Source organism: Microtus oregoni, unplaced genomic scaffold (genome assembly GCF_018167655.1).
Source record: "Microtus oregoni isolate MIOR12 unplaced genomic scaffold, Mior012 000017F_ref0000208, whole genome shotgun sequence".
NCBI lineage: Eukaryota > Metazoa > Chordata > Mammalia > Rodentia > Cricetidae > Microtus > Microtus oregoni.
The window spans coordinates 19,847,224-19,872,971 of NW_024543076.1; the positions used below are offsets into that span (position 1 = coordinate 19,847,224).

General features: G+C 37.8%; 1 protein-coding gene, 1 non-coding gene and 1 pseudogene across 3 annotated transcripts in view; 2 read left to right on the forward strand and 1 right to left on the reverse strand.

Annotated features, from left to right (window-relative positions):
* The window catches only part of Fut9 (fucosyltransferase 9), a 193,187-nt gene extending 168,173 nt beyond the window's left edge, over positions 1-25,014 (forward strand). For both annotated transcript variants that reach the window (XM_041667396.1, XM_041667397.1), the window contains exon 4: positions 23,019-25,014. In XM_041667396.1, coding sequence (XP_041523330.1) covers positions 23,027-24,106 — 1,080 coding nt within the window. In that variant the 5' untranslated portion in view covers positions 23,019-23,026 and the 3' untranslated portion in view covers positions 24,107-25,014. The remainder of the gene's footprint in view (positions 1-23,018) is intronic.
* On the reverse strand, positions 15,070-15,430 carry LOC121458270 (annotated as a pseudogene).
* Trnai-aau lies at positions 16,701-16,774 on the forward strand. Its single transcript has one exon. It is a non-coding gene; the product is annotated as a tRNA-Ile (tRNA).
* Positions 25,015-25,748: the final 734 nt, after the last annotated feature.

A 25,748-nucleotide genomic window follows, 5' to 3' on the forward strand; every position in this document is an offset into this window, starting at 1 on the left:
GGGACTGAATGGCTGTGCAACCAGGCAGAATTAGAAAGCTCTGTCAACAAATGGCACTAACGTGCAAAAGTACATCCACATAAAACCTGAGGAAGTTCGGGAAGGATTCTACAGACTTAAATATGACTTCTTGGTAGCAGAATTTTCTCAGGTGGCCTCTGTTTGCTAGAGGCAAGTGTGTCTCATTTAAGAGAGGCTGCCTAACTCAGCTTTGGCTGAAAAAAAACAAAAAACAAAAACAAAAAAAACCTTGCATCTCTTTTAAGAGGTTCCACCAACTAACATTTAAATGGTGTTTATGAATAGTCTACGGCATGCTTCTTGGTGATGGCAGGGACTTTGAAACTCCATAGTGTTGTGGCAATAAACTTGGCTTTCACCAGTACTCCACCATGGATCTAGACTCTCAGAAAGCTAAGAAATGGGGTGAGTACAGCTGTCAAAGTCATGGCTTTAATCCTAGGTATATCACTTAACAAATTAAAGACTCATGTGATTAGAAAAAGAGAGGTATACAGAAAAGGTAGACTTGGATAAAAAAGGAAAGAAAGAAACCTCTAAATGGTTTACAATATATTTAAAAGTATATTTAGGATTGGAAGAAAAAGAATAAAGTACTTTATAAAAATGAAAGAGAGTAGTTGGGTGTGGTGGCACATGCCTTTAATTCCTGCACTTGGCAGACAGAGGCAAGTGGATCTCTGTGTGTTCAAGGACAGCCTTCTCTACAGAATGAGTTCCAGGACAGCCAAAAATACACAGAAAAACTCTGTCTCAGAAAATGAAAAATTAAAAATTAAAATAAAAAAGTAGAATTTAAAATAAAGCTATGTAAAGATGGAAAAAACATAGCGAGTCTGGACACTGTATGTTATTGTGCCGTCTTTGAATTGTTTAATGGCTGAGGAAAGAGCATCAGCTGCTAAAAGACATTTGATTAATCCAACATATGTGTTCTGAAAATGCTTTGACATCAAAATTTAAGTCAAAATACATGTAGCTTTGAAGAAGAGGTATTGCTTTTTTCCACAAGTAATAAGAGTCTGTGGATTTATTGTGAGTTAAGAAAAATCAAAATTGATCAAGGAAGACCCTATGAAAATATCCACAATAGGAGAGATGACCCAACATTTCAGAGAACTTCTGTTGGAGTTTCCACTGAGTTCTACATCCAGAACAGCCTCAAGATTATTCAATGAGATGATCAGGCCTCACAGAATATTCCAGTCAGGACTTGACCATAATCTTTCTTTAGGCCCCTCACAAGATTATCAATGCCCCCAATCATCAAGAAGTATCCTAGAAAACTATGCCCACAGTCCTAAATAAATGGATTATGGATGTGTGTCTTTCTTTAAACTGTTGGTTACAAGCTGTTATGGGTAATAGGAAGAAAGTTAAACAAAAGAGATTATAATCAGAGTTTTGTTTTGGAATAAAAAGCATGAAGTGCTATGGGACAATGGTCTTGTACACTGTAAAGATTTGTCACTTGTATTGGTTTAATAAAACACTGATTGGCCAGTAGCCAGGCAAGAAGTAGAGGTAGAGCAACCAGAATAGGTGAATTTTGGAAAGAGGAAAGGCTCAGTATGCAGTTATTACCCAGACACAGAAGAAGCAAGAAGAGAATGCCTCACTGATAAAGGTACCAAGCTACATTGCTAAGACAGATAAGAATTATGGGTTAATGTAAGAGGTAACAATTAGTTAGTAAGAAAGCCTGAGTTAATAGGCCAACCAGATTATATTTAATGTAGGCCTCTGTGTGTCTCTTTGTGATTGAATGGCTACAGGACCAGACAGGACAGAAACCTCTGTCAACATGAAATAATATATTTTCATAAATTGTAAGTCCAAGCTGAGTAAACTACATCAGTAAAAATTCGTTTCTTAATCTCATGGAGCCAGACTTGCCTATTGAGCATACAGTTTATGACAAAATAATTGACTAGTAATTATTCTAAAAGATGAAACAAAATTAAATTCAAATTGAGCAAATTAGATTCTACGTGCAGTCAGTGATACTTTAAAATGATGCAAGTAGCATTTTCTTTTTATGAGAGGTTGCCTATTAGTTCATAGTTAAGTGACAATGTCACCCATTGTAAAATTTCTTGTAGCTCTATCTGGAGAGGTGCATTTTTAAATTACTACTGCTATATGTGGCAATTGTGCATTCAAGAATAAAATATTCATTTTTAAGCTCTAACACATATGTGTAACTCTGATTGATGTTCATATTTACTGAGTACTTGCTTTGTGCTGAGAACTGTCCAAGGTAAGCTATTGTATACTTTCATTTTATATACGCAGGTCTAACAAGTACATCTTTTGTCTTGAATTTACAATGAACAATTGATATTAAAGTGGCTGAATTTGTTTCTATTGAATCAGAGCCCTATCATTAGGACCTCATTTAACATTAATTATGTAAATGGAAGCTGCTTGTTCATTCCGGGAACCCAGATCTGAAATAATCACACAGAAACTACATTAATTAAAATACTGCTTGACCTATTAGCTTAGCCTTCTCATTAACTAACTCTTAAATTAACTCATTCATATTATTTTGTATTATACCATGAGGCTTGTGATTACCTAGGTAAGGCTCTGTGGCATCTGTCTCCTTTGGCAGGTACATGGCTTATTCTGTATTATGTCTACTTTCTCTCTGTATCTCTGTTTGAATTTCCCTCTGGCTTTATTCTGCCCTGCCATAGGCCAAAAGCAGTTTCTTTATTAACCAATGGTAATAAAACATTCTCACAGCATACAGAGAGGAATCCCACATCACCTGCCCTTTTCTATCTAAATGAAAACTAAGGTTTTAACTTTAACAGAGTAAAATTACATATAACAAAGCAGTATCAAGCAAGAGTAATAGTTTACAATATTAAGTCCATTTACATTTGACAAATTACCTGTCCAAGATAAACTATTGTATACTTTTATTTTATATACACAGATCTAACAGGTACATCAATATCTTAAATTTTCAATGAACAATTGATATTAAAGTGGCTAAAACTGTCATAAGCTGTATGCTCAATAGGCAATTCTGGCTCCATGAGATTAAGGAACCAATTTCCTATCTTCATGAGTCAAAAGTTTTATATCTAATTTATCTTTTATCATAACTAAGGACAACTATAATTATCTTTCTTCAACTCTTCAAAGACCCCAGAAGAATGCAATATTACTAAAGTAATCACTAAGTACATTATAAACAACTTCTGAAACTCTAGAATTGACAGAGATATCTTGCTACCAGGACAGTCACCTAAAGTTCCTCTGTAACATTGGGGCATTCACTTTTAGCATACAGGCCCATAGTATCTATTTTTCCATGAAGCAGGAAATTTCAAAGATAGTTCTGCCTATATTGGCAGTTTGTCAGTAACTTTCTTCTGTGTCCTGCAGAATGTCTGGCAGACTCTTTCATGAAGCAGAAACCCTGAAGGACTGTCTCATTTTCTTTAGACAACTTCAGTAGTCATTTTTCTGCGGGTCCAGAAAGTGCAGCTTACACAGTAGATTTTCAAGCAGTACAGGCAAGAGCAGTTTCTTGCCCAAATGGCTATCAAACTCCATAAGGAGCCTCTTTGATGCCCATCTTCCTCTTGAAGTAGTTTGGTGCTGCCAGGAACAGATGTGTCTCATGGTCATGAAAAGTCCTAAGTTCTTAAAACATTTGAAATGCCATATTATGTTAGTTTTTGAAAGGTTTGATGAACACCCATCCATCTAAAATATATCTCTTATACATCTAGAAAACCTAACTTAGGGAAACTATTGCACTTCAGTCTCCTTACCTGCAAAACCAGATGTAGTTATAGCATATATATCATCTGCTGTGGTATGACTTAAAAGAATTGATACTAGTAAAATGCTTCATAATATGCTTTGTGTTTAGGAAATGACTTTTTAATAAACAAATATTTTTATTATTTTGGGAGATTATAATATAATGACTTCATTTCCCATTCTTCTCCTCCTTTCCCTGAAAAACCTTCCATGTACTTCCCTTGATCACTTTCAAATTCATGGCCTCATTTTCTTTCATTCTGTTGTGTAGTACGAGGAGCGGGGCACCTTGTTTCATCCTGCCTGGCTAGCTTATACCCAAAATAACCATATGGAAATACGTATTAATTAAATTTCTGCCTGGCCCATTATCTCTAGCTTCTTATTTGCTAACTCTCACATCTTGCTTTAACCCATATCTAATAATCTGTGTAGAACCATGAGGCTGTGGCTTACCGGGAAAGATTCAGCATGTCTGACTATGGCGACTTCATGGCAGCTCTCTCTGACTCTCTGCCTTCTTCCTCCCAGAATCCTGTTCTGTCTACTCCACCCACCTAAGGGCTGCCTTATCAAAAGGCCAAGGCAGCTTTTTTATTCAACCAATGAAATCAACACAAATACAGAAGGACCTCCTACACCACTGTTACAACATATTGTGTGTGTCTGTGTGTATGTGTGGTGTGTTCCTAGATATATAAATATGACCTGCTCAGTCTGCATGTTATTTGCATGTGTGTTTTCAGGAATGATCATTTGATATTGTGTAACCTCTTGGTGTGCTCTTTTCTGGAGAAGATTAAACATTCTTTTGTTGCCTATAATTCTGAGTAGAGTTTAGGCCTTGTGATGTCTATTTTTTAACAAAAAGAAAATCACTTGAAAATTAGATGACAGCACTATATATAAAATACTTGGAACCTTAAATGTTCTGAATAGTTAAGGGCTATTTAATGACCCATGAAACATAATGTTAAGAGCAAAACTATCCATTGTGATTTGGACCCTAGGAATTAAAATGTGAACACTAAAGGGACGACTCTGCCTTATGAACCTACTTTCAGTTGAACAGGGTCAGCAACATCAAATGTACAAATGTGTGGACTTGCTCCTATGAAGCAGTGCAAATATGACATGTACTGTAAGAAAGCATGCGCTTAAGAAATCTGATGCAGTAGGTTGGAAAAGGTCATCAGCATCCCTTTCATGAGGACCTCTGAGTGCAACTGAGAACTGAAACATGAAAAGCAGTAACTCAGATGCTGAGGAGGGAAACCTTCTCTGGCAGAAGTAAGAGTCGGTGTGATATAGGGACAAAGACATGCAACTGATGTAGCAGTGGCAAAAATCAGATTAGAGCCACAGTGCCCTATCACCAGGAGCTGTCTGTGGAACATATGGCCATTTAAACTGCATCTTAAAAGCCATTAGAATAAAGAAGCCTGAACCAAAAAGTATCTTTGACTAGAGGGTCAAGATGTCACTCTACTACAGGGGTCCCTGAACTTCACTGTTCACCAGGACTGCTTGTAGGGGGGTCTTAAAAAAATTGCTGTTGCCCTTTGTTTGCGAGCTACCCAAGCAGCACGGAGTTCAGCTCTGGGCACCAGGAGAGCCATCATTGGGGTGAGTGAGTGCGGCGGCAGCCAGGAACAGAGAACTCAGAAGTTCCTCATCCCTCCTACATTTCCTGGTCATCCTGCAGGGGCTATACTGCCCAATAACTCCTCTCTCTTCCCACCCAGCTTACATCCAGAACCCCCCCTCACTCCCACCCCCCCCACACCCCTGTCTCCCTCCTTCCCTCCCCTCTTTGGCAGCATAGCATTTCCCAGCTCAGCCTGCTCGGGCACTGGGACCGAACCCGAATCGGGAGGGCAAAAGGGAGGGCAGAAGTTCCTTTGCCTCCATAGACTGCATAGCCTTTGTTTGCGCGCTACCCAAGCAGCACGGAGTTCCGATCTGGACACTGGGAGAGCCATCACTGGGAAGTGACATCACTGAGAAGGTACATCAGTGGGCAAGAAGACCTGATCCTGTAAAAGAAGATCCATAGGGGAGCATTCGGAGGAAGAGATGGGCAGGCTTCAATGCAAGATTTCACCCAACAATCTGAAAAACAACATGAAACCACCAGAACCCAGCGACCTCACAACAGGAGGACATGAACACCTTAATCAAGAAGAAGTAGAAGAAACTGACTTTATGAAAGTGATAGAGGCCCTTAAACAGCATGTAAAAAACGGGCTTATAGAAATGGATGAGAAGTATAACAGAAAGTTTGAGGAATTGAGTATATCAGTGAATGATACCCTAGGAAACCAAGGAAAAACAATCAAACAGATAACGGAAACAGTTCAAGACTTGAAAACTGAAATGGAGGCAAAGAAGAAAACACAAACAGAGAGCCGGGTGGACAAGGAAAACCTAGGTAAATGAATAGAGACTACAAAAACAAGCATAACCAGCAGAATACAAGAGATAGAAGAAAGAATCTCAGATTCTGAAGATAAACTAGAGAAAATAAACGCAATGATCAAAGAAAACAGCAAGTCCAACAAACTCTCATCACAAAACATTCAGGAAATATGAGACACAATAAAAAGACCAAACCTAAGAATAATTGGAGTAGAAGAAGGAGAAGTGCAGCTCAATGGCCCAGAAAATATATTTAATAAAATTATAGAAGAAAACTTTCCCAACCTAAAGAAAGATATACCTATGAAGGCTCAAGAAGCATACAGAACACCGAATAGGCTGGATCAAAAAAAAAAAAACATCTCCTCGCCATATAATAATAAAAACACAAAGCATACAGAATAAAGAAATAATATTAAGAACCGCAAAGGAAAAAGGCCAAGTTACTTATAAAGGTAAACCTATCAGACATACACCTGACTTCTCTATGGAAACCATGAAAGCCAGAAGGTCCTGGGTAGGTGTACTGCAAAAACTAAGAGACTATGGATGCAAGCCCAGACTACTATACCCAGCCAAGCTTTTGTTCACTATAAATGGAGAAAACAAAATTTTCCAGGATAAAAACAAATTTAAACAATACGTAGCCACAAATCCAGCCTTACAGAAAGTAATAGAAGGAAAATCACTAACCAAGGAGTCCAACAATGACCACAATAACTCAGATATCTAGAGACCCTTCACCAGAGCAACTCAAAGAAGGGAAACACACAAACTCTACTACTAAAAAAGTGACCGGAGTTAACAACCACTGGTCATTAATATCACTTAATGTCAATGGGCTCAACTCACCTATAAAAAGGCACATGCTAAAAGATTGGATACGAAAACAGGATCCAACATTCTGCTGTTTACAAGAAACACACCTCAACCACAAAGACAGGCACCTACTCAGAGTAAAGGGCTGGGAAAAGGCTTATCAAGCAAATGGACCTAAGAAACAAGCAGGTGTGGCCATACTAATTTCTAACAAAGTTGACTTCAAACTAAAATCCATCAGAAGAGATGGAGAGGGACATTTTATACTCATAACAGGAACAATTCATCAGGATGAAGTCTCAATCCTGAATATCTATGCCCCTAATATAAAAGCACCCACGTACGTAAAAGAAACATTACTAAAACTCAAGGCAGCCATCAAACCGCACACACTAATAGTAGAAGAATTCAACACTCCTCTCTCACAAATGGACAGGTCAATTAGACAGAAACCTAACAGACAAATTAAAGAATTAATGGAGGTAATGAAGCAAATGGACTTAACAGACATCTATAGATTATTCCACCCAAAGAGGAAAGAATATATCTTCTTCTCTGCAGCTCATGGAACCTTCTCGAAAATTGACCACATACTCGGTAACAAAGCTAACTTACACAGATACAAAAAAATATTAGTAACCACCTGTGTTTTATCAGATCACCATGGATTAAAGTTAGAATTCAACAACAATGCTACCCCCAGAAAGCCTACAAACTCATGGAAACTGAACAGTCAACTACTGAACCATACCTGGATTAAGGAAGAAATTAAGAAAGAAATTAAAGTCTTCCTTGATTTCAATGAAAATAAAGAAACAACATACTCAAACCTATGGGACACTATGAAAGCAGTCCAAAGAGGAAAGTTCATAGCACTAAGTGCCCACTTAAAGAAAACAGAGAAAGCACATATTGGAGACTTAACAGCCCACCTGAAAGCTCTTGCAAAAAAAGAAGCAGACTCACCTAGGAGGAGTAGAAGACTGGAAATAATCAAACTAAGGGCTGAAATCAACAAAATAGAAACACAGAAAACAATTCAAAGAATCAATGAAACAAAAAGCTGGTTCCTGGAGAAAATCAACAAGATTGATAAACCCCTATCCAAACTAATCAAATGGCAGGAAGAGAATATGCAAATTAATAAGGTCAGAAATGAAAAGGGGGACATAACCACAAACACAGAGGAAATTCAGAGAATCGTTAGATCTTACTACAAAAGCCTGTATACCACAAAACTGGAAAATGTAAAGGAAATGGATACTTTTTTAGATAAATACCATATACCAAATTTAAACCAGAACCAGGTGAACAATCTAAATAGACCTGTTAGTCGGGAAGAATTAGAAGCTGTTATCAAAAACCTCCCTACCAAAAAAAGCCCAAGACCAGATGGTTTCAATGCGGAATTCTACCAGAACTTCCAAGAAGAGCTAATACCTATACTCCTTAATGTATTCCACAATATAGAAACAGAAGAGCCATTACCAAATTCCTTTTATGAAGCTACAGTTACCCTGATACCAAAACCACACAAAGACTCAACCAGGAAAGAGAATTACAGGCCAATCTCACTCATGAACATTGACCCAAAGTCCTCAAAAAAATACTGGCAAACCGAATCCAAAAACACATTAGAAAAATTACCCATTGTGATCAAGTAGGCTTCATCCCAGAGATGCAGGGCTGGTTCAACATACAAAAATCTATCAATGTAATCCATCATATAAATAAACTGAAAGAAAAAAACCATATGATCATTTCATTAGATGCTGAAAAAGCATTTGACAAAATTCAACATCCCTTTATAATAAAAGTATTGGAGAGATTAGGGATACAAGGGTCATACCTAAGTATAATAAAAGCTATATACAGCAAGCAGACAGCTAACATCAAATTAAATGCAGAGAAACTCAAAGCCATCCCGCTAAACTCAGAAACACGACAAGACTGTCCACTCTCGCCATTCCTCTTCAATATAGTACTTGAAGTGCTAGCAATAGCAATAAGACAACATAGTGGGATCAAGGGGATTCAAATTGGAAAGGAAGAAGTTAAACTTTCATTATTTGCAGATGATATGATAGTGTACATAAGCGACCCCCAAAACTCCACCAAAGAACTTTTACAGCTGATAAACACCTTTAGTAATGTGGCAGGATACAAGATCAACTCCAAAAAATCAGTCGCCCTCTTATACACAAAGGATATGGAAGCAGAGAGGGAAATCAGAGAAGCTTCACCTTTCACGATAGCCACAAATAGCATAAAATATCTTGGGTAACTCTAACCAAGGAAGTGAAAGATCTATTTGACAAGAACTTTAAGGCATTGAAGAAAGAAACTGAGGAGTATACCAGAAAATGGAAGGACCTTCCTTGCTCTTGGATTGGGAGGATCAACATAGTAAAAATGGCAAATCTACCAAAGGCAATTTATAAATTCATTGCAATCCCCATCAAAATTCTTCACAGATCTTGAGAGGACAATAATTAACTTTATATGGAAAAACAAAGAACCCAGGATAGCCAAAACAATCCTATACAATAAAGGATCTTCTGGAGGCATTACCATCCCTGACTTCAAACTCTATTACAGAGCTACAGTGATGAAACCACTGTGGTACTGGCATAAAAACAGAGAAGTCGACCAATGGAATCGTATAGAAGACACGAATTTTAACCCACAAAACTATGATCAACTCATTTTCGATAAAGGAGCTGAAAGTATACAATGGAAGAAAGAAAGCATCTTCAACAAATGGTGTTGGCACAACTGGATGTCAACCTGTAGAAAAATGAAAATAGACCCATATCTATCACCATTCACAAAACTTAAGTCCAAATGGATCAAAGACCTCAATATCAGCCCGAACACACTGAACCTGATAGAAGAGAAAGTGGGAAGTACCTTACAACAGATGGGCACAGGAGATCGCTTCCTATGTATAACCCCAGCAGCAGAGACATTAAGGGCAACATTGAATAAATGGGACCTACTAAAACTGAGAAACTTCTGTAAAGCAAAGGACACTGTCACTAAGACAAAAAGGCAACCTACTGCCTGGGAGAAGATCTTCACCAACCCCGCAACAGACAAAGGTCTGATCTCCAAAATATATAGAGAACTCAAGAAACTAGACTTTAAAATGCTAATTAACCCAATTAAAAAATGGGGCACTGAACTGAACAGAGTTCAAATGGCCAAAAGACACTTAAGGTCATGCTCAACCTCCTTAGCGATCAGGGAAATGCAAATTAAAACAACTTTGTGATATCATCTTACACCTGTCAGAATGGCTAAAGTCAAAAACACCAAGGATAGCCTTTGCTGGAGAGATTGTGGAGGAAGGGGTTCCCTCATCCATTGCTGGTGGGAATGCAATCTTGTGCAACCACTGTGAAAATCAGTGTTTGGTTTCTCAGGAAATTCAGGATCAACCTACCCCTGGACCCAGCAATACCACTCCTGGGAATATACCCAAGAGATGCCCTATCATATGACAAAAGCATTTGTTCAACTATGTTCATAGCAGTATTATTTGTAATAGCCAGAACCTGGAAACAACCTAGATGTCCTTCAATGGAAGAATGGATGAAGAAAGTATGGAATATATACACATTAAAGTACTACGCTGCGGTAAAACAATGACTTCTCGAGTTTTGCATGCAAATGGATGGAAATAGAAAACACTATCCTGAGTGAGGTATCCCAGACCCAAAAAGATGAACATGGGATGTACTCACTTATAATTAGTTTCTAGCCATAAGTAAGGGTCACGGAGACTACAACGGGTGAACCTAAAGAAGCTAAATAAGAAGGTGAACCCAAGGAAAAATATATAGTTATCCTCTTGGTTATGGGAAGTAGACAAAATTACCGGGGAGAAAATTGGGATCTTGGTGGTGGGGTGGGATGGGGGTAATGGGAGATTGGGAGAGACAAGTGAGAAGGGGAGGAGGGAGGAACTTGGTAACAGGAGGATTGGGATAAAGGAAGGTTGGATGGGGGAGCACGGAAGCACAATTTTTAGTTAAGGGAGCCACCTTAGGGTTGGCAAGAGACTTGAACCTAGAGTGGATCCCAGGAGCCCATGGTTTTGTCCCCAGTTAGTTCCTTGGGCAGCTGAGGATAGGGAACCTGAAATGACCTTATAGCAATACTGACGAATATCTTGTATACCACCATAGAACCTTCATCTGGTGATGGATGGAGATAGAGAAAGAGACCCACACTGGAGCACTGGACTGAGCTCCCAAGGTCCCAATGAGGAGCAGAAGGAGGGAGAACATGAGCAAGGAAGTCAGGACTGTGAGGGTTGCACCCACCCACTGAGACAGTGGGGCTGATCTATTGGGAGCTCACCCAGGCCAGCTGGACTGGGACTGAAAAAGCATGGGATAAAACCAGACTCTCTGAACATGGCGAACAATGAGGGCTAATGAGAAGCCAAGGACAATGGCATGGGGTTTTGACCCTACTTCATGTTCTGGCTTTGTGGGAGCCTAACCAGTTTGGATGTTCACCTTCCTAGACATGGACGGAGGGGGTGGACCTTGGACTTTCCACAGGGCAGGGAACCCTGATTCCTCTATGAACTGGAGCGGGAGGGGGAGAGGAGTTTGGGGGAGGGCGAAAAGGGTGGAAGGAGGGGTGGGAAATGGGATGCTGGGAGGAGGCGGATACTTTTTTTCCTTTTCTCAATAAAAAAAAAATTGCTGTTACTCACTCCAGCTTCTAATTCCATATATTTGTACTTTGTTTGGAAAATTAGTATTTCTAGCTATACCCCACGTAATACTATAGAGACTGGCATCATGAAGGATAGTGTTGAACAGTGAATCTCACAATCTCTTGTCATCCAACGATGATTGTATAAGGCAATGGAATCCTAAAAATAAGTATATATAAACATCTATTATAAGATATAGATTTTAGTGTATAGACTTAATGGAACTTGGGCACCATCAGAAACAAGATTGGATCATTGATAATGACATAATACATGGGACCCCCTGCAAGGCCAGTGCATTCAGACTCTTCTTAGTCTCTGCAGCATATATGCCTTTTTCTTCACTATCCAACAGGATCCCTGCTGAAATTACCACCTTCTGACCCACTAAACAACAAGGTAGATCAAAGAATTTCTTCACCAACAGTTCCAAGGCAGAAGAGTGTGAATTATTAGAGCAATAATGGGAGGAGAGGTGTAGCTTGCTTTCAAGAAGGAATTTCCAGTTTGTATGTCTTCTCTCCAGGAAAAAGACGTGTGATTTATATAACTGAGAAGAACTGTGATGAAGGAGATAGGAAGTGATTGGGAGGTCAGAGAGAAGCTTTCTTCCTGAGGTTGATTTGACCTTTGCATTGGTGTTATTTTCTGAATGTCAAATGCTAGAGGTGAATTCTCTGGTCTAGGGACCAAGCATTACAGAGAACAGTTGCTCCATAGTGTGAGCAAATTTAAAGAGAGCAAAGAAACTTCCCAGCCGAAAGACAGGTAATGAGTGTTCTTACTCATATGTAGACTGTAGAAATGACTACCTCCTAAAATGGGCAAAAGCTTTTTCATAGCTAAGAAGTCACTGCAAAAATATATAGAAGTAGTTAAAAAGCTGTTACCTTATTGTACAATATAGTGATATGTAAAGGTACAGTATGGTGATACATCCAGTTTTATGTCAATAATGTACTAAACTAGATATTTGAAAAAGAAGAAAAGACTTTGAAAACTTTCACCATGAAGAAATGGTTAATGTTTGCAGATATAAATATTATGATCTGATTGAAACATTACATGATTTATTGAACATTACATGGTAGATGTTCCATTGCTATATACAATTTTATGGTTTTACAAATTATTCAAAAGAAAGTTTAAAAAAAAACAATGCCAAGTGGATTACTTCAAAGCAAAGCCAGCATTCCACATAAGAGATGGCAGGTGTTTTACTTAGATAAATGAAGAATAATCAAATAATGCAACAAATATTTATAAGATAATATGTGGTCTGGATTTTGTATTAATATAAGGGCCGAAGAACTGCCAAAGAGAATTGTCTGAATTAGTTGCTCTGTCTTATTATTTGGATAACATGGAGTTTCATCCATGTTATATTCCAAAGCAAAATGAGGTGTGTGTGTGTGGGGGGGGGGGGGGATTTTCCCAAAGCAAAATTTCGTTGTGTTTCATGAACTATATTATCTGGTGTAACACTTAACAGTAATCATAAAGAATGTTGGTACTGCCAGCCAAGTTATGAAGGACAACTGGCCTTCAGGTGCACAGGAAAGCATGTTCTAGGGGGAAAAATGTCATGAGGGGCCCCTGATCTTTTCTACAGCATACCCTAGGGAGTGTGAGTCAGACTACACTTGGGTTCTGTGTCAAATCTGATTGCTGTGACTATAACTCAAGCTGGTAAGTAGAGCTTCCTATTGAATAAAGACAATGATTAAGAACTAGTGATAGAAGAGAAAGAGCACATGAAAGAACAGAATCAAAGAGGTTAATCCCTCAATTGAATAGGATTTCAAAGGGAATGAATATAGAAAGCCCTGAAAATAAAGGGGTTGATAGTGCACGAAAAATGGCATCTGGTAGCACATTCACTATTAGCAGCAAATATGTGAAGACAGAAAGGAAGGGGGGCAGGGTGAAAGAAAACCATTCATTAGGCTTCCTAAAGACAAAGCTCCTATGGAAACCATTCTGAAGAAGACTCTGGAAAAGCACTGGTGACCCTGGGGAAAGCCGGGTGATCCGATGATTACTGAAGCACTTTAGTGCAAAGTCCCCCAGCGTCCAAGGAAGCAAAACAAAGGTTTTCTCATTGATACATCAGAGATTATATTTAAGGATCTTTGACAGAAGTTCAGAGACACAAATTTTAGAGCATTCCAGAAATCAACCAGTGTTTCCTTTCCAGAAAGTAAACAGCATCTCTCCCCAGACAGCAGGTACACAGCTCTGCATCAAAGACAGAAAGCTATGGGAAATAAAACCAATAAAGCCCATGAGGAAGGCTCAAGGCAATTTGAACTTCCAAAGGACCTTGAAAGAGAAGGAATCTATATATACAACTTTGTAATATGAGCGAGAGTACAATTTGGTATACAATGAGATAATTGTATTTTGTTTTAAATGTCTAAGTGTTCTTAGTGTAAAAAGTTGTAAGATAAGCAATTTAAGAAAAATCAAACAAAAAATCCTAAAATTTGTATTATTTGTATCTTGGGTAATCCCAATCTAATATGATGTTGTTAAGAGGGCATATTAATATTAGAAGAGAGTTGTCCTCTGAGTTCATCATACACATAAGAGTTTCACTCTGATAGCACTGCCAAATTCTTTTTTTTTTAATGAAAATAAGCTTTATTACATCAAGTAATAAATACAAAGATGCAACAGTTGCAGTCGTTTTCTTCCAGATGTTGTGACCGTCTCACAGTAAACACGGAACTGAGATCCACAGTCTCAGGATGGACATTTGCAGGGCGCGTGGCAGGTTGGGTAGATTGCTCTTTCTTCTGTATTTATAACTTGCGCATGTTTAAGATTGACTTCAAAGCACTCGGTCATGCAAAGGCTTAAGCAGAGCAGCTCTGTGAAGCACGTTCTACACTGTCCACAGGCAGGCCAGCTTACTAAGCAGATGTGCTGTGCTCTGCACTCAAGTCCGCAGAGGCAGGTGAGCTCATGGAAAGGAAGTCACCTGGGGTGAGGCGAATGGCAAGTGTATCCAAAGGGAGATTTTAAAGGGGACACTGGTATTTGGGGGCAAACAGGAGCTTGCTGTGAAGTGGCTTCACAAACATCTTTCAAATCAATGCTTGGGAAGAAAAAAAGAGCTGGATGGTTTCTAACTACTTAGAATGCACACCATCAGTAACTGCAAAATGTCTTCCCAGTCTTCTGGATGTGGGTTCAGAGCTTAATGACCATGGCAGGAAAACCACTGCCATTTTGAACAAAGCCTCTCATTTCCACGGGGTGGCGAGATGGGCCTTCAAACTGGCCAGGGGCTAGGACCTGGCATTACGTTCCATTTCGGCCAAGCACTCCTGAACCAGGCTTCGGGCGTGAATGATGCCTCTTTAGTCTCTCCATGGCGCTCTTGCTCCCTGCCTACGTGGGTCTGATCTCTTTCCCCAACTCTTCAATGACGGCCAGCAGCTCTGCGTATTTACTTTGAGGCACCTGGCTATTTCCAGTTCCCTGGGTGTAGCCTAGTGATGGTGGCCCATAGTCACTCAGCAGCTGGCGATACTGGGAGGATGTCGCCATACTAGCAGAAGGCTAGTGGACACTTCCGGCGTTGAGGGCGGCGGCGGGCATGTGCGCAGTCAAGTTCGGCTTGTACGACATCCCCGCGGGCGGCGGGCGGCGGGCGCGCCGGGCAGAGACGGGCCAGGCCGCGAGCTCGGCGGCGAGGCCGAGGCCGAGGCCCAGGCGGAGCGTCCCCGCGTCCCCGCGCCCGTTCGAGCGCCCAGCGGGCGCCCGCGCACTTTTTGTTGTCGCCGGCTCGGGCCGCGCCAGCAAATACGGCAGTCCCTCACCCTGCCGCCGCCACAGTACATCACCCATCCATCGGGCGCGCCACTGCCAAATTCTTAAACTCTACCTAGGAGTCAGTACATTTACACAAGGTGATGTGATTGATTCCAACTTTATTTTATTCTTTTCAAATTGTTTTATTTTGTTTTGTTTTTTGAGACAGGGATTCTCTGTCACTTTGGAGCCTGTCCTAGAACTAGATATTGTAAACCAGGCTGGCCTCAGACCCATAGAGATCTGCCTGCCTCTGCCTTCAGAATACTGGGATTAAAGGTATGCACCACCAACACCCAGCATCTTTCCAAACTTTTAATTTAGATGATTTTGTATATTTTGAAGGGGATCAAGATATATACTTTGTATCTTGAGGGAAAAAGAAGAGAAGTGGTCTAGAGATTAGTTTATATAAATAAGATTTTCTGATGGTTTAAACTAGTGGTTTCTCTGTTCATTTGTTCTAGTTTGTCTATTTCAAGTAACAAAGCAATTATAATTAATATAACACAAGTGAAACTGTTAGTTAGTTAGTTATGGCATAACTCTCGATACTTATGAATAGCAAAGAAAGGTAGTCCAAAGTAGCTCCCCTAATTCAGCCCTCACCAGAGAGCCCCATTGTGATCCTCAGACAACTTCATGCTCAATCTGACTCGGGTCAACACTGCTTAATAAAAGAGAAGTTTTATTTTTTTTCTGTAGTCTGTATGAGTTTGCCCAGAAGAAGCAATTGTCCAATAGAAAATGAGGGAGTGAGCACTTTTAGAACATGAACAAGTCTTGAGGGCTTGAATTGTTGAATATTATACCATAGATGGAGTAGGGGGAGACGAGTTATATTCACATCATTAAAATGAACAAATATTTAGACTAATATTTCTTTAAAAAGTTTCCATAACCTGTAAAAAGACCCTAAAGATATTTATTTCAACTTCTTATAATTTATCAATATATTATTAATCATAATTAATCAGTTATATTTGAACTTACTGAAGAATTTTGTGTGGATGTTCAGTTAACTAGCAATGACAATAATCTGCAAAAAAAATCACAGAAGATCTACTATTGTACAAATTTTGGTTAAGAATTCTAATTTCTGTCTGACCGGTTAGCTCAGTTGGTTAGAGTGTGGTGCTAATAACGCCAAGGTCGCGGATTCGATCCCCATACTGGCCAGAGGATTTACTCTTGTGTGGTGGCGCACGCCTTTAATCCCAGCACTTGGGAGGCAGAGGCAAGCGGATATCTGTGAGTTCGAGACCAGCCTGGTCTACAAGAGCTAGTTCCAGGACAGGCTTCAAAGCCAAAGAGAAACCCTGTCTCGAAAAACCAAAAAAAAAAAAAAAAAAGAATTCTAATTTCTGATTTATTACCATAGAATAATAATAGCAAAAAATATGTAATTTTCACAATTTACAACTTTTTTCAGAAAGAATAAGTTAAATGATCATCTTTTAAACTATCTTTTAAAACTAATTCTTACTTTGCTCCAGTGTTAGGGGTTCTACTGCTGTGAAGAGACACCATGGCCATGGCAATTCTTATAAGGGAAATATTTAATTGGGAGTGGCTTATGATTTCTGAGGTTTAGTCCATTATCATCCTGGTGGGACATTGCAGTGTACAGGAAGACATGGTTCTGGGGTAAGAGCTGAGAGTTCTAAATCTTGATCCTCAGGCAGCAAGAGTCTCTGTTACTCTGACAAGACTTGAACTCATGAGACTTCAAAGCCCACCTTCACAGTGAAAAGCATCCCTTATAAAGGCCACACTTACTCCTACAAGGCCATGCCTCCTATAATGCCACTCCCCGTGGACCAAGTATTCAAACACATGAGTCTATGAGGAAGATAACTCCTCAAACCACTACCAGTACCATCAAGTTTCCACTAATTCACTCCTAGTTTTTGGATTTGGTATTCATTGATCAACCTTTTTCTTTTAATAAGGGTAAAAATATGTGACACACACACACAATGTAAAGTAACTGACTACTCTATGATGATAAAATGTGTTGACTGAATAAGTCCTACTGATATGAGTAGTGATCTCTTCCAACTGTGGAATGTAGGCAAGACAATAAAATTTAGTAGCCATCACATGGAGATAAAGTCTAAACTCTAGCCAAAAGGTTGATTCTTTCATACCATTTTGGGCAATTGTTTAATTCTGTTCTATATTTCAGTCCGTGTCCTTTCCATTTTAAAATAAGGGTGATTACTAGCTCAACAATCAAAGAAACAGCACACACAGAGAAGATTTTGGTAGCATCTCTAGCGTCTGAAGATTCCCTACTTCCTTGCTTACTCATTTCTCCCCATAATATCTATCTGAAAATGCATCTATCATTTGCAAATCACAGTTCTTTGCATTTTAAATTTCCTTCCACTTTTTAAATCATGTATTAGGGCAATATTGAAAAATGAGATTAGTTTCTCAATGGACAATATTTTCCTACACAAAATCTTAGCAAGCATTATTTTCACCAAAGATTCTGTTCTTTTCTTTAAATACTAAATCTTTGTCATCGCCCGCATACCATAGAGCCATTCAGAATAACTGAAAAGTTTCAATGATCTGATTTATGGCTACAGTTACCCTTATTTTGTGAATTCATTGCTGTTGCAGGAGAAAGCTATATAGCAACTCTGCTTAGAGGCTTTAAAAAAGTAGGTTGGTTTGATTGACGGATCAATACACGTTGGGTTTTCACCTGAATTTCACTTATGAAGAGTAAGTGAAACTGTTCCTGTCAAAGGAATGTCAGCTTGGCCCTAGGAGGTAAGCTTTTTGACAGTCTCTACGAATGGTTGTCCTACCGATGACTGTGCCGTCATTTAGTAATTGACCCTGACAGCTGTGAAAAATTAGTGGTAGAGGGTGTAAAGAAAAGAACAAGCAATACAAAAAGCCCAAGGACACAGGGAAATCAAAGAACACATAGCGAAGGGAATGCTGTGTTCTGCCTAGTGACCAAATCATTTTTTTTTGCTGATTATGTAAACAAAATTTATTTATTTATTTATTTATTTATTTATTAAGATTTCTGTCTCTTTCCCACCACCGCCTCCCATATCCCTCCCCCAATCAACTCCCCCTCTCTCATCAGTCCAAAGAGCAGACTGGGTGCCCTGCCCTGTGGGGAATCCAAGGACCTCCCATCTCCTTCTAGGTCTAGTTAGGTGAACATCCAAACAGCCTAGGCTCCCACAAAGCCAGTACGTGCTGTAGGATCAAAACCCACTGCCACTGTTCTTGACTTCTCAGCAGTCCTCATTGTGCGCTATGTTCAGTGAGTCCAGTTTTATCCCATGGTTTTTCAGACCCAGTCCAGGTGGCCTTGGTGAGTTCCCGAAAGAACATTCCCATTGTCTCAGTGTGTGGGTGCACATGGCCCTGAGTTCCTTGCCCGTGCTCTCTCTCCTTCTGCTCCTGATTTGGACCTTGGGGTTGTAGTCTGGTGCTCCAATGTGGGACTCTGTCTCTGTCTTCTTTCATCGCCTGATGAAGGTTAATATCCAGGAGGATGCCTATATGTTTTTCTTAATAAAGAAAGGAGAATCAACTGCATGCATACTAACATTGAGACAGGAGAAAAATCCAAAATAAGATTTTTCCCAGATGCTTCCTATCAGCTTCAGTGGTTTTCACTTTCTACACAACCATAGGCTACATTTGTAGAGAAAAGAAGTAAACACAAATTCACACTCGGGTCTTAGTTTGTGTTTGTGGTGCCTGGCAAGGCACCTTACGCTTATGTGAAACACTGTAGTTCATTCATTCATTCACATGACACAAGGAACATTTATTAAGCACCTACTTTGCCCAGAGGATAATAGTGTATTTGTGAAGAAAGCAAAGCTTATTAAGGGGCTCACTCTGGTATCACTAAAATGATTGCAAATTCTGCCTGCAGTGAGCAAAATTGTAGATTGTCAAACACAACCAAGTGTTCATACCCTGCAGCCAGCAGCCTGCACTGGAAAGTGTGCTCTAAACTTTCTTGGCTGACTAACCTCGCTCCAGCTGCTTATTAACCATGTTGTGTCTCAGTTTATTTCTTAGTAAAATGAGAATATGAAATGATAGATCTGTTATGTGTGTGAGTGAGTGTAAGGTCTTAGATCAGTCTCTGCAGTAATAAGCACAATAAGTGTGAGGTATTTGATAAGAGAAATTGATCCACATTTTATCTGCTAACAAAAGCCCTCAGTTAAAGGGGGTAAATATTGAAACCCAAACTACAATACAAATAGGTATTTTTTTCTTTTTTTTTAATTTATTTATTTATTAAAAATTTCTGTCTCTTCCCCGCCACCGCCTCCCATTTCCCTCCCCGTCCTCCAATTAAGTCCCCCCCCCCCCCAGCCCAAAAAGCAATCAGGGTTCCAAGGACATTGAGCCTATAATTAGTGATCCTGCAAATAGTTATTGATGTGTTATTTCGCTTGGTGGGGATCATAGAAAGCAACTCAGTGGTTAAGGTAATCACTTGTAATATGTATCTCTGCCCCTATTTGATCATCTGTAAAGAAGCGGTAACAATGGTTTTCCCCACAACTGCTCTACAAGGAAGGGCAGAAATGGCTCATGCAAACCTGCAGCAGTCCCCGCTGAAGAGGTGGTTATTGAATGATGGCTGTTATAACTGTAACCCGATTTTAAAGAGGGAGCAGCTCTGATTAAATTATGCACAGGAGAGCATGTTAGTGTTGTTTAGCATGATTGTCATGAAGAATTTTTTCAGTTAAATGGGTGTTGGACTCCATGACTTCAGGACTTCATGTAAACTGACGTCCACAAACTTCTTCTGCAGTGGCATTCTTTTATATTTACAAATCTCTTTTTTGCTAAATTTTTTAGCTTTGTGTGTATTTCTAACTGAAATTGACCTTTTAAAATATCTTTTCAGATATATTCTTAACAAGATTGTAACTGAATTCATATAATAATTAAATCACTTTTCTTTAATTTTATGTTTTCTAAAATCATCCATTTTTAAAAAATATAACAATCTCTGTAAAGGAGGTTTCTCTGTTCCTCCCCTTCTACATTTGCTTTTAAATAATCACAGAGGCTTCATATTAATTACAAACCCTTTGGCCTATAGTTCAGGCTTTTTACTAACTAGCTCTTATGTTTAAATTAACCCATTTCTATTAATCTGTATATTGCCACATTTTTCTTTCTTGCCTAGCTGTATTCTCTGTTGCTATAGGCCAAAGTACCTTTTATTATCAACCAACAAGAGCACCATATTTTCATAGCATTCAAAAGAGTTAACACAGCAAATTCCAATTTAATGAATTCCTGGTCTCAGTCCTTTTGTACTCTCTAGGTCTATTGCTTACTCTCAATTGTTATTCATAAATTCCATTCTTAAAAAAAAATCTGTTTTCCATAGAATTTTTTTCTTATACCAATAAACTCAAATCATAATCATTTATTTTATAAAGTCCTTTAATTATAGTAGTATAATAACTAAATAACTATTTCTAATTTTAATCTGCATTAAGTTAATCATTACTTACACTTTTGATATTTAACCCAGATTTCTCTTTTCTGTCTTGACTAATCTCTCTATTAATATTTCAGATACTGTGATATTCCTAATCCCCTCCTATTTAAGCTGTTAACATCAGTGAGTTTGTTTATTTATTTTCTTCATTTTCTTTTTTTGCTATTTTTTTAACTTTATTACATAGTTTTTTGTGGGGCTTCTTGGACTGATCAAATAATCAATCCCCTGAAAACTATCAAACCTGTAATTATCTTCTTCTCTTTTTCTCTCACATACCATAAACTTGGGAATAAAGTACTTTCAATACTACTTTTTTTGTAAATATTGAGATTTCCTTTATAATTCCTTCCCAATTCTCACAATAGACTAAGTTTGAACTAATAGGTTTTATATATGTTGTATATATTCCCCTTTTTGTCAATTTTTTCATTACTGACTCCAAGACTGAATCTATATTTGAGAGAAAACTTCATTTTTTCCAATAATTCAGTACAGGGAATGCTCTAAAATTCAATGTCCATAATTTTTATACTTACATAATACAGCTTTATAACTCACACAGCATTATTTTCTTTAAAAGGTTGTGAAGAAAATGTATGTGTGTGTGTGATTTTTCAAATGTTCACCTAAATTTAGGTAAGAGTATTCTATAGTATAATACCCTATACTTGATCAAGATTTCAAGATAAGTCATACATCTGAAGTTGATGAGTGATGTCAGTTTAGAAAAAAAACCATCATGAATTTCAGAGAACAGGTAATAATTCTACTAAGAAATAATCTTGTGAATATATTACATGTGACATTAATTTTCCATATTCATAAAGAGACAAATGTAAAAGAACACATTTGAGGACACTTACACAAAAAAGTCAAATGGCTCATTGCTTTAGGCACAAGCTATTAAAGTTCAATTGATTAATTATGTCTTTCTCCACGATGTATATCTTTATTTTAGGGATTTTATTTAAGAATTTTATTTATAATATTATTTAATTCCAAAGGATAAGCTTGAAGCCCTAATACCTGACAAATGAGAGTTTGTTCTAATGACATGAGTGTGCTTGATTAGTAATACTGCTACTTACTTGTTTCACTACAAGTTTATTGAAACAAAATCATCAGACAATTGTGAAATGTATAAATAAAAAGAGGAAAACAGTAGTACATTTGTTAACGTGCTTATTTACAAAAAGAAAATATCAAAGATTACATTTTCATCACATTGCTATCTTGATATATTTATATATAAAGGGTAAAATATACTTTTACCCAGAAACAAATAATAACTTTCAAAAACATTAATATTCTCCTAACTTCATGCTAATGGCAAAAGTAAGTAACTATTTCTTTTTAATTTTTATTGGTTCTTTGAGAATTTCATACAGAATATTTTATCATTCTTTTCCATCCTACAACCCCTTCTATATCCACTACCCACCCAACTTCATGCTATTTCTTTTTCTTAAAAAGAAAGATTTTTAAGCATAGTTGTGAACAAGCAAATATGTCAATTGGAAAATATTTACAAATCTTATTGAGGAATACTTCCTGATAAACTCAGTTAGACTTTTACTATGGTCATCTGTTTTGTAAGTTTTTTAACAAACGAAATCAGAGTAGGTTTAGAGTCACTGACACAGTGTTTAGCCTGACTTCAAGATAAATGCTGAAAATGAATTCTGATTTATTCTTCCTAGGACAGAACTTCTTGAAAACTTCTATTTAAAGCCAGTTTTGTGCCTACACGAAACCTGTTTCTCACAGAGGTTGTTATTACTGAAAGAAGTAACAGTTGATTTTATGATTACAGCAGTCTTACTATTTCTCTAAAATTATATTTATTATTTTCTCTGTTGTTCCTACCTTTACCTTCCCTTATCTTGCTCTTCCCCACAGAAAAAATTATGACATCAACATCCAAAGGCATTCTTCGTCCATTTCTAATCGTCTGCATCATTCTGGCCTGCTTTATGGCGTGTCTGCTTATTTACATCAAGCCGACCAACAGCTGGGTCTTCAGTCCAATGGAATCTGCCAGTACTGTCCTGAAAATGAAAAATTTCTTCTCCACAAAATCTGATTATTTTAACGAAACCACTATTCTGGTTTGGGTGTGGCCCTTTGGGCAGACCTTTGACCTTACATCGTGCCAAGCGATGTTCAACATCCACGGATGCCATCTCACGACAGACCGCTCACTGTACAACAAATCCCACGCGGTCCTGATACACCACAGAGACATCAGCTGGGATCTGACCAATTTACCTCAGCAGGCGAGGCCACCCTTTCAGAAATGGATTTGGATGAATTTAGAGTCACCCACTCACACTCCCCAGAAGAGTGGGATTGAGCACTTGTTCAACCTGACACTAACTTATCGCCGTGATTCTGATATCCAAGTGCCTTATGGCTTCTTGACGGTGAGCACAAATCCCTTTGTGTTTGAAGTGCCAAACAAAGAGAAACTGGTGTGCTGGGTTGTGAGTAACTGGAACCCTGAGCATGCCAGGGTCAAGTATTATAACGAGCTCAGCAAGAGTATTGAAATCCATACCTATGGGCAAGCATTTGGAGAATACGTGAATGACAAGAACTTGATTCCCACTATATCTACTTGTAAATTTTATCTTTCTTTTGAAAATTCAATTCACAAAGATTACATCACAGAAAAGCTTTACAATGCATTTTTGGCTGGCTCAGTACCCGTTGTCCTGGGACCATCTAGGGAAAACTATGAGAATTACATTCCAGCTGATTCGTTCATTCATGTGGAAGATTATAACTCTCCCAGTGAGCTGGCAAAATATCTAAAGGAAGTTGACAAAAACAATAAGTTGTACCTTAGTTACTTTAACTGGAGGAAGGATTTCACTGTCAACCTCCCACGATTCTGGGAATCACATGCATGCCTGGCTTGTGATCATGTAAAAAGGCATCAAGAATATAAGTCCGTTGGTAATTTAGAGAAATGGTTTTGGAATTAAAGTTTTAATAATTTTCACATTTAGTGAAATATATGAATGTGACACCATTCAACTTCTGATGATAAGAAGAGAAACACTTTGCTTTAATGTCACAGATTATTTTTTCCACCCTCCATTGAGTAACATGTATATTTTGATGGAAATTTTTAAAAGCTCAGAATAAGCGATCACTCCCTTTGGTTTTAAATTATCCTGTATATATGTGATAATGAGCACTGGAAATAATTTATTCTTTCTTCTCATTTGTAAAACATTCTTTTGCACATTTTATAGTTGCCTGTAAAGTAAGGTTATGATTCAATTGTTTCTACACCAACCCGATCTATAATCTGTTTGGGAAATGGAAATGCATACTCTAAAATTTGAAAGATTTTTACCAAGAATTATAATGTCTAGATTCTAGCTAGCATAATGTTAACAAAGAAGGATTAGAGTATCACTTAATTTTTAACCTCTTCAACTTCAGAGTTGAACACTGTGTATAACTGATGTCATTTTTACCTGTTTACCACATTTGTGAAGATGGACTTATTCATGTAGTAAATAAGAAAGATATGAAGCAGAAATGTTATTAGACTTTACATTCATTTTCATTAAGTTGTTTTGCAAATGCAGACTCTCAATATCTTAAAATATCCAACAATTTTGAGACATACAATTTATGTGATATTTTTAATGCCTAAAAACAGCTAGGAGAAGTTTTGGTTGTCCCCTTTCGAATCCTTAACATTGCCATTTTTGCAAAAATAAACAATTTCCTCATAAAACAAGTAAAATGGTATCTGCAATACAGATAAAATGCATAAATTGTGCCATTTATATAATTTTAATTACTTTGTTCATTTGAAATAGCTTCCAAAGCATCAATATTTACAAGTTTTATTTTTCCATATTTTGTAATAAATGCATATAAAACTTGAAAGGTCTATCCTTTCATTTTAAAAAACCTAAACAGAATTATTACAATTGGTATATATATATATATATATATATATATATATATATATATATATAAATTAAAGTGGGAACTTTCAAGGAACAAACAGTGCTAACACAGAGTAGGATCTCAAAATATTTTTATTAAATAAATAAATTAACAGCATTGGAAAATCGTGGGTAATTTTTATTTGTTTCAATAAAGGAACAGTTCTAGTCTATGGTTATTAATTGAAAATTATCTTTTATTATGTTTCTAAAACTATTCATGCATAGCACATGTTGTTATGATATTCAGGACTGTACAGAACCAGTATAAGCTTATTATTGCACTGAATTTGGGGGCTTGTTACCCATGAACTTGCAGTTACCTGCAGAAATTCTCTTTTGAAAGTTTAGAGGAAGTAGATGGGCATATGCAGACAAAGTACATTAGGGAAAAAAAGCAGATACCTAAGGCTTTTACAGAAAATTATTCTCCAAAGGATTCCTAATGCTTGTCTTCTATTCTACTCAAAACCTACAGGAAATGTAATGTTCTGATGAAATCCAATTGGATCTTTCATGGCTCATTATAGGTTTCCTATTAACTGTTGCAATCAACACAATTTACACTCACTCTCTGTATAGATCATGGGGAAAGATAAATTTTAGTTCAGTTAGCACGTAATTGTGTGCCCTGTGAGAGAATGAGATTCCCTGGCAT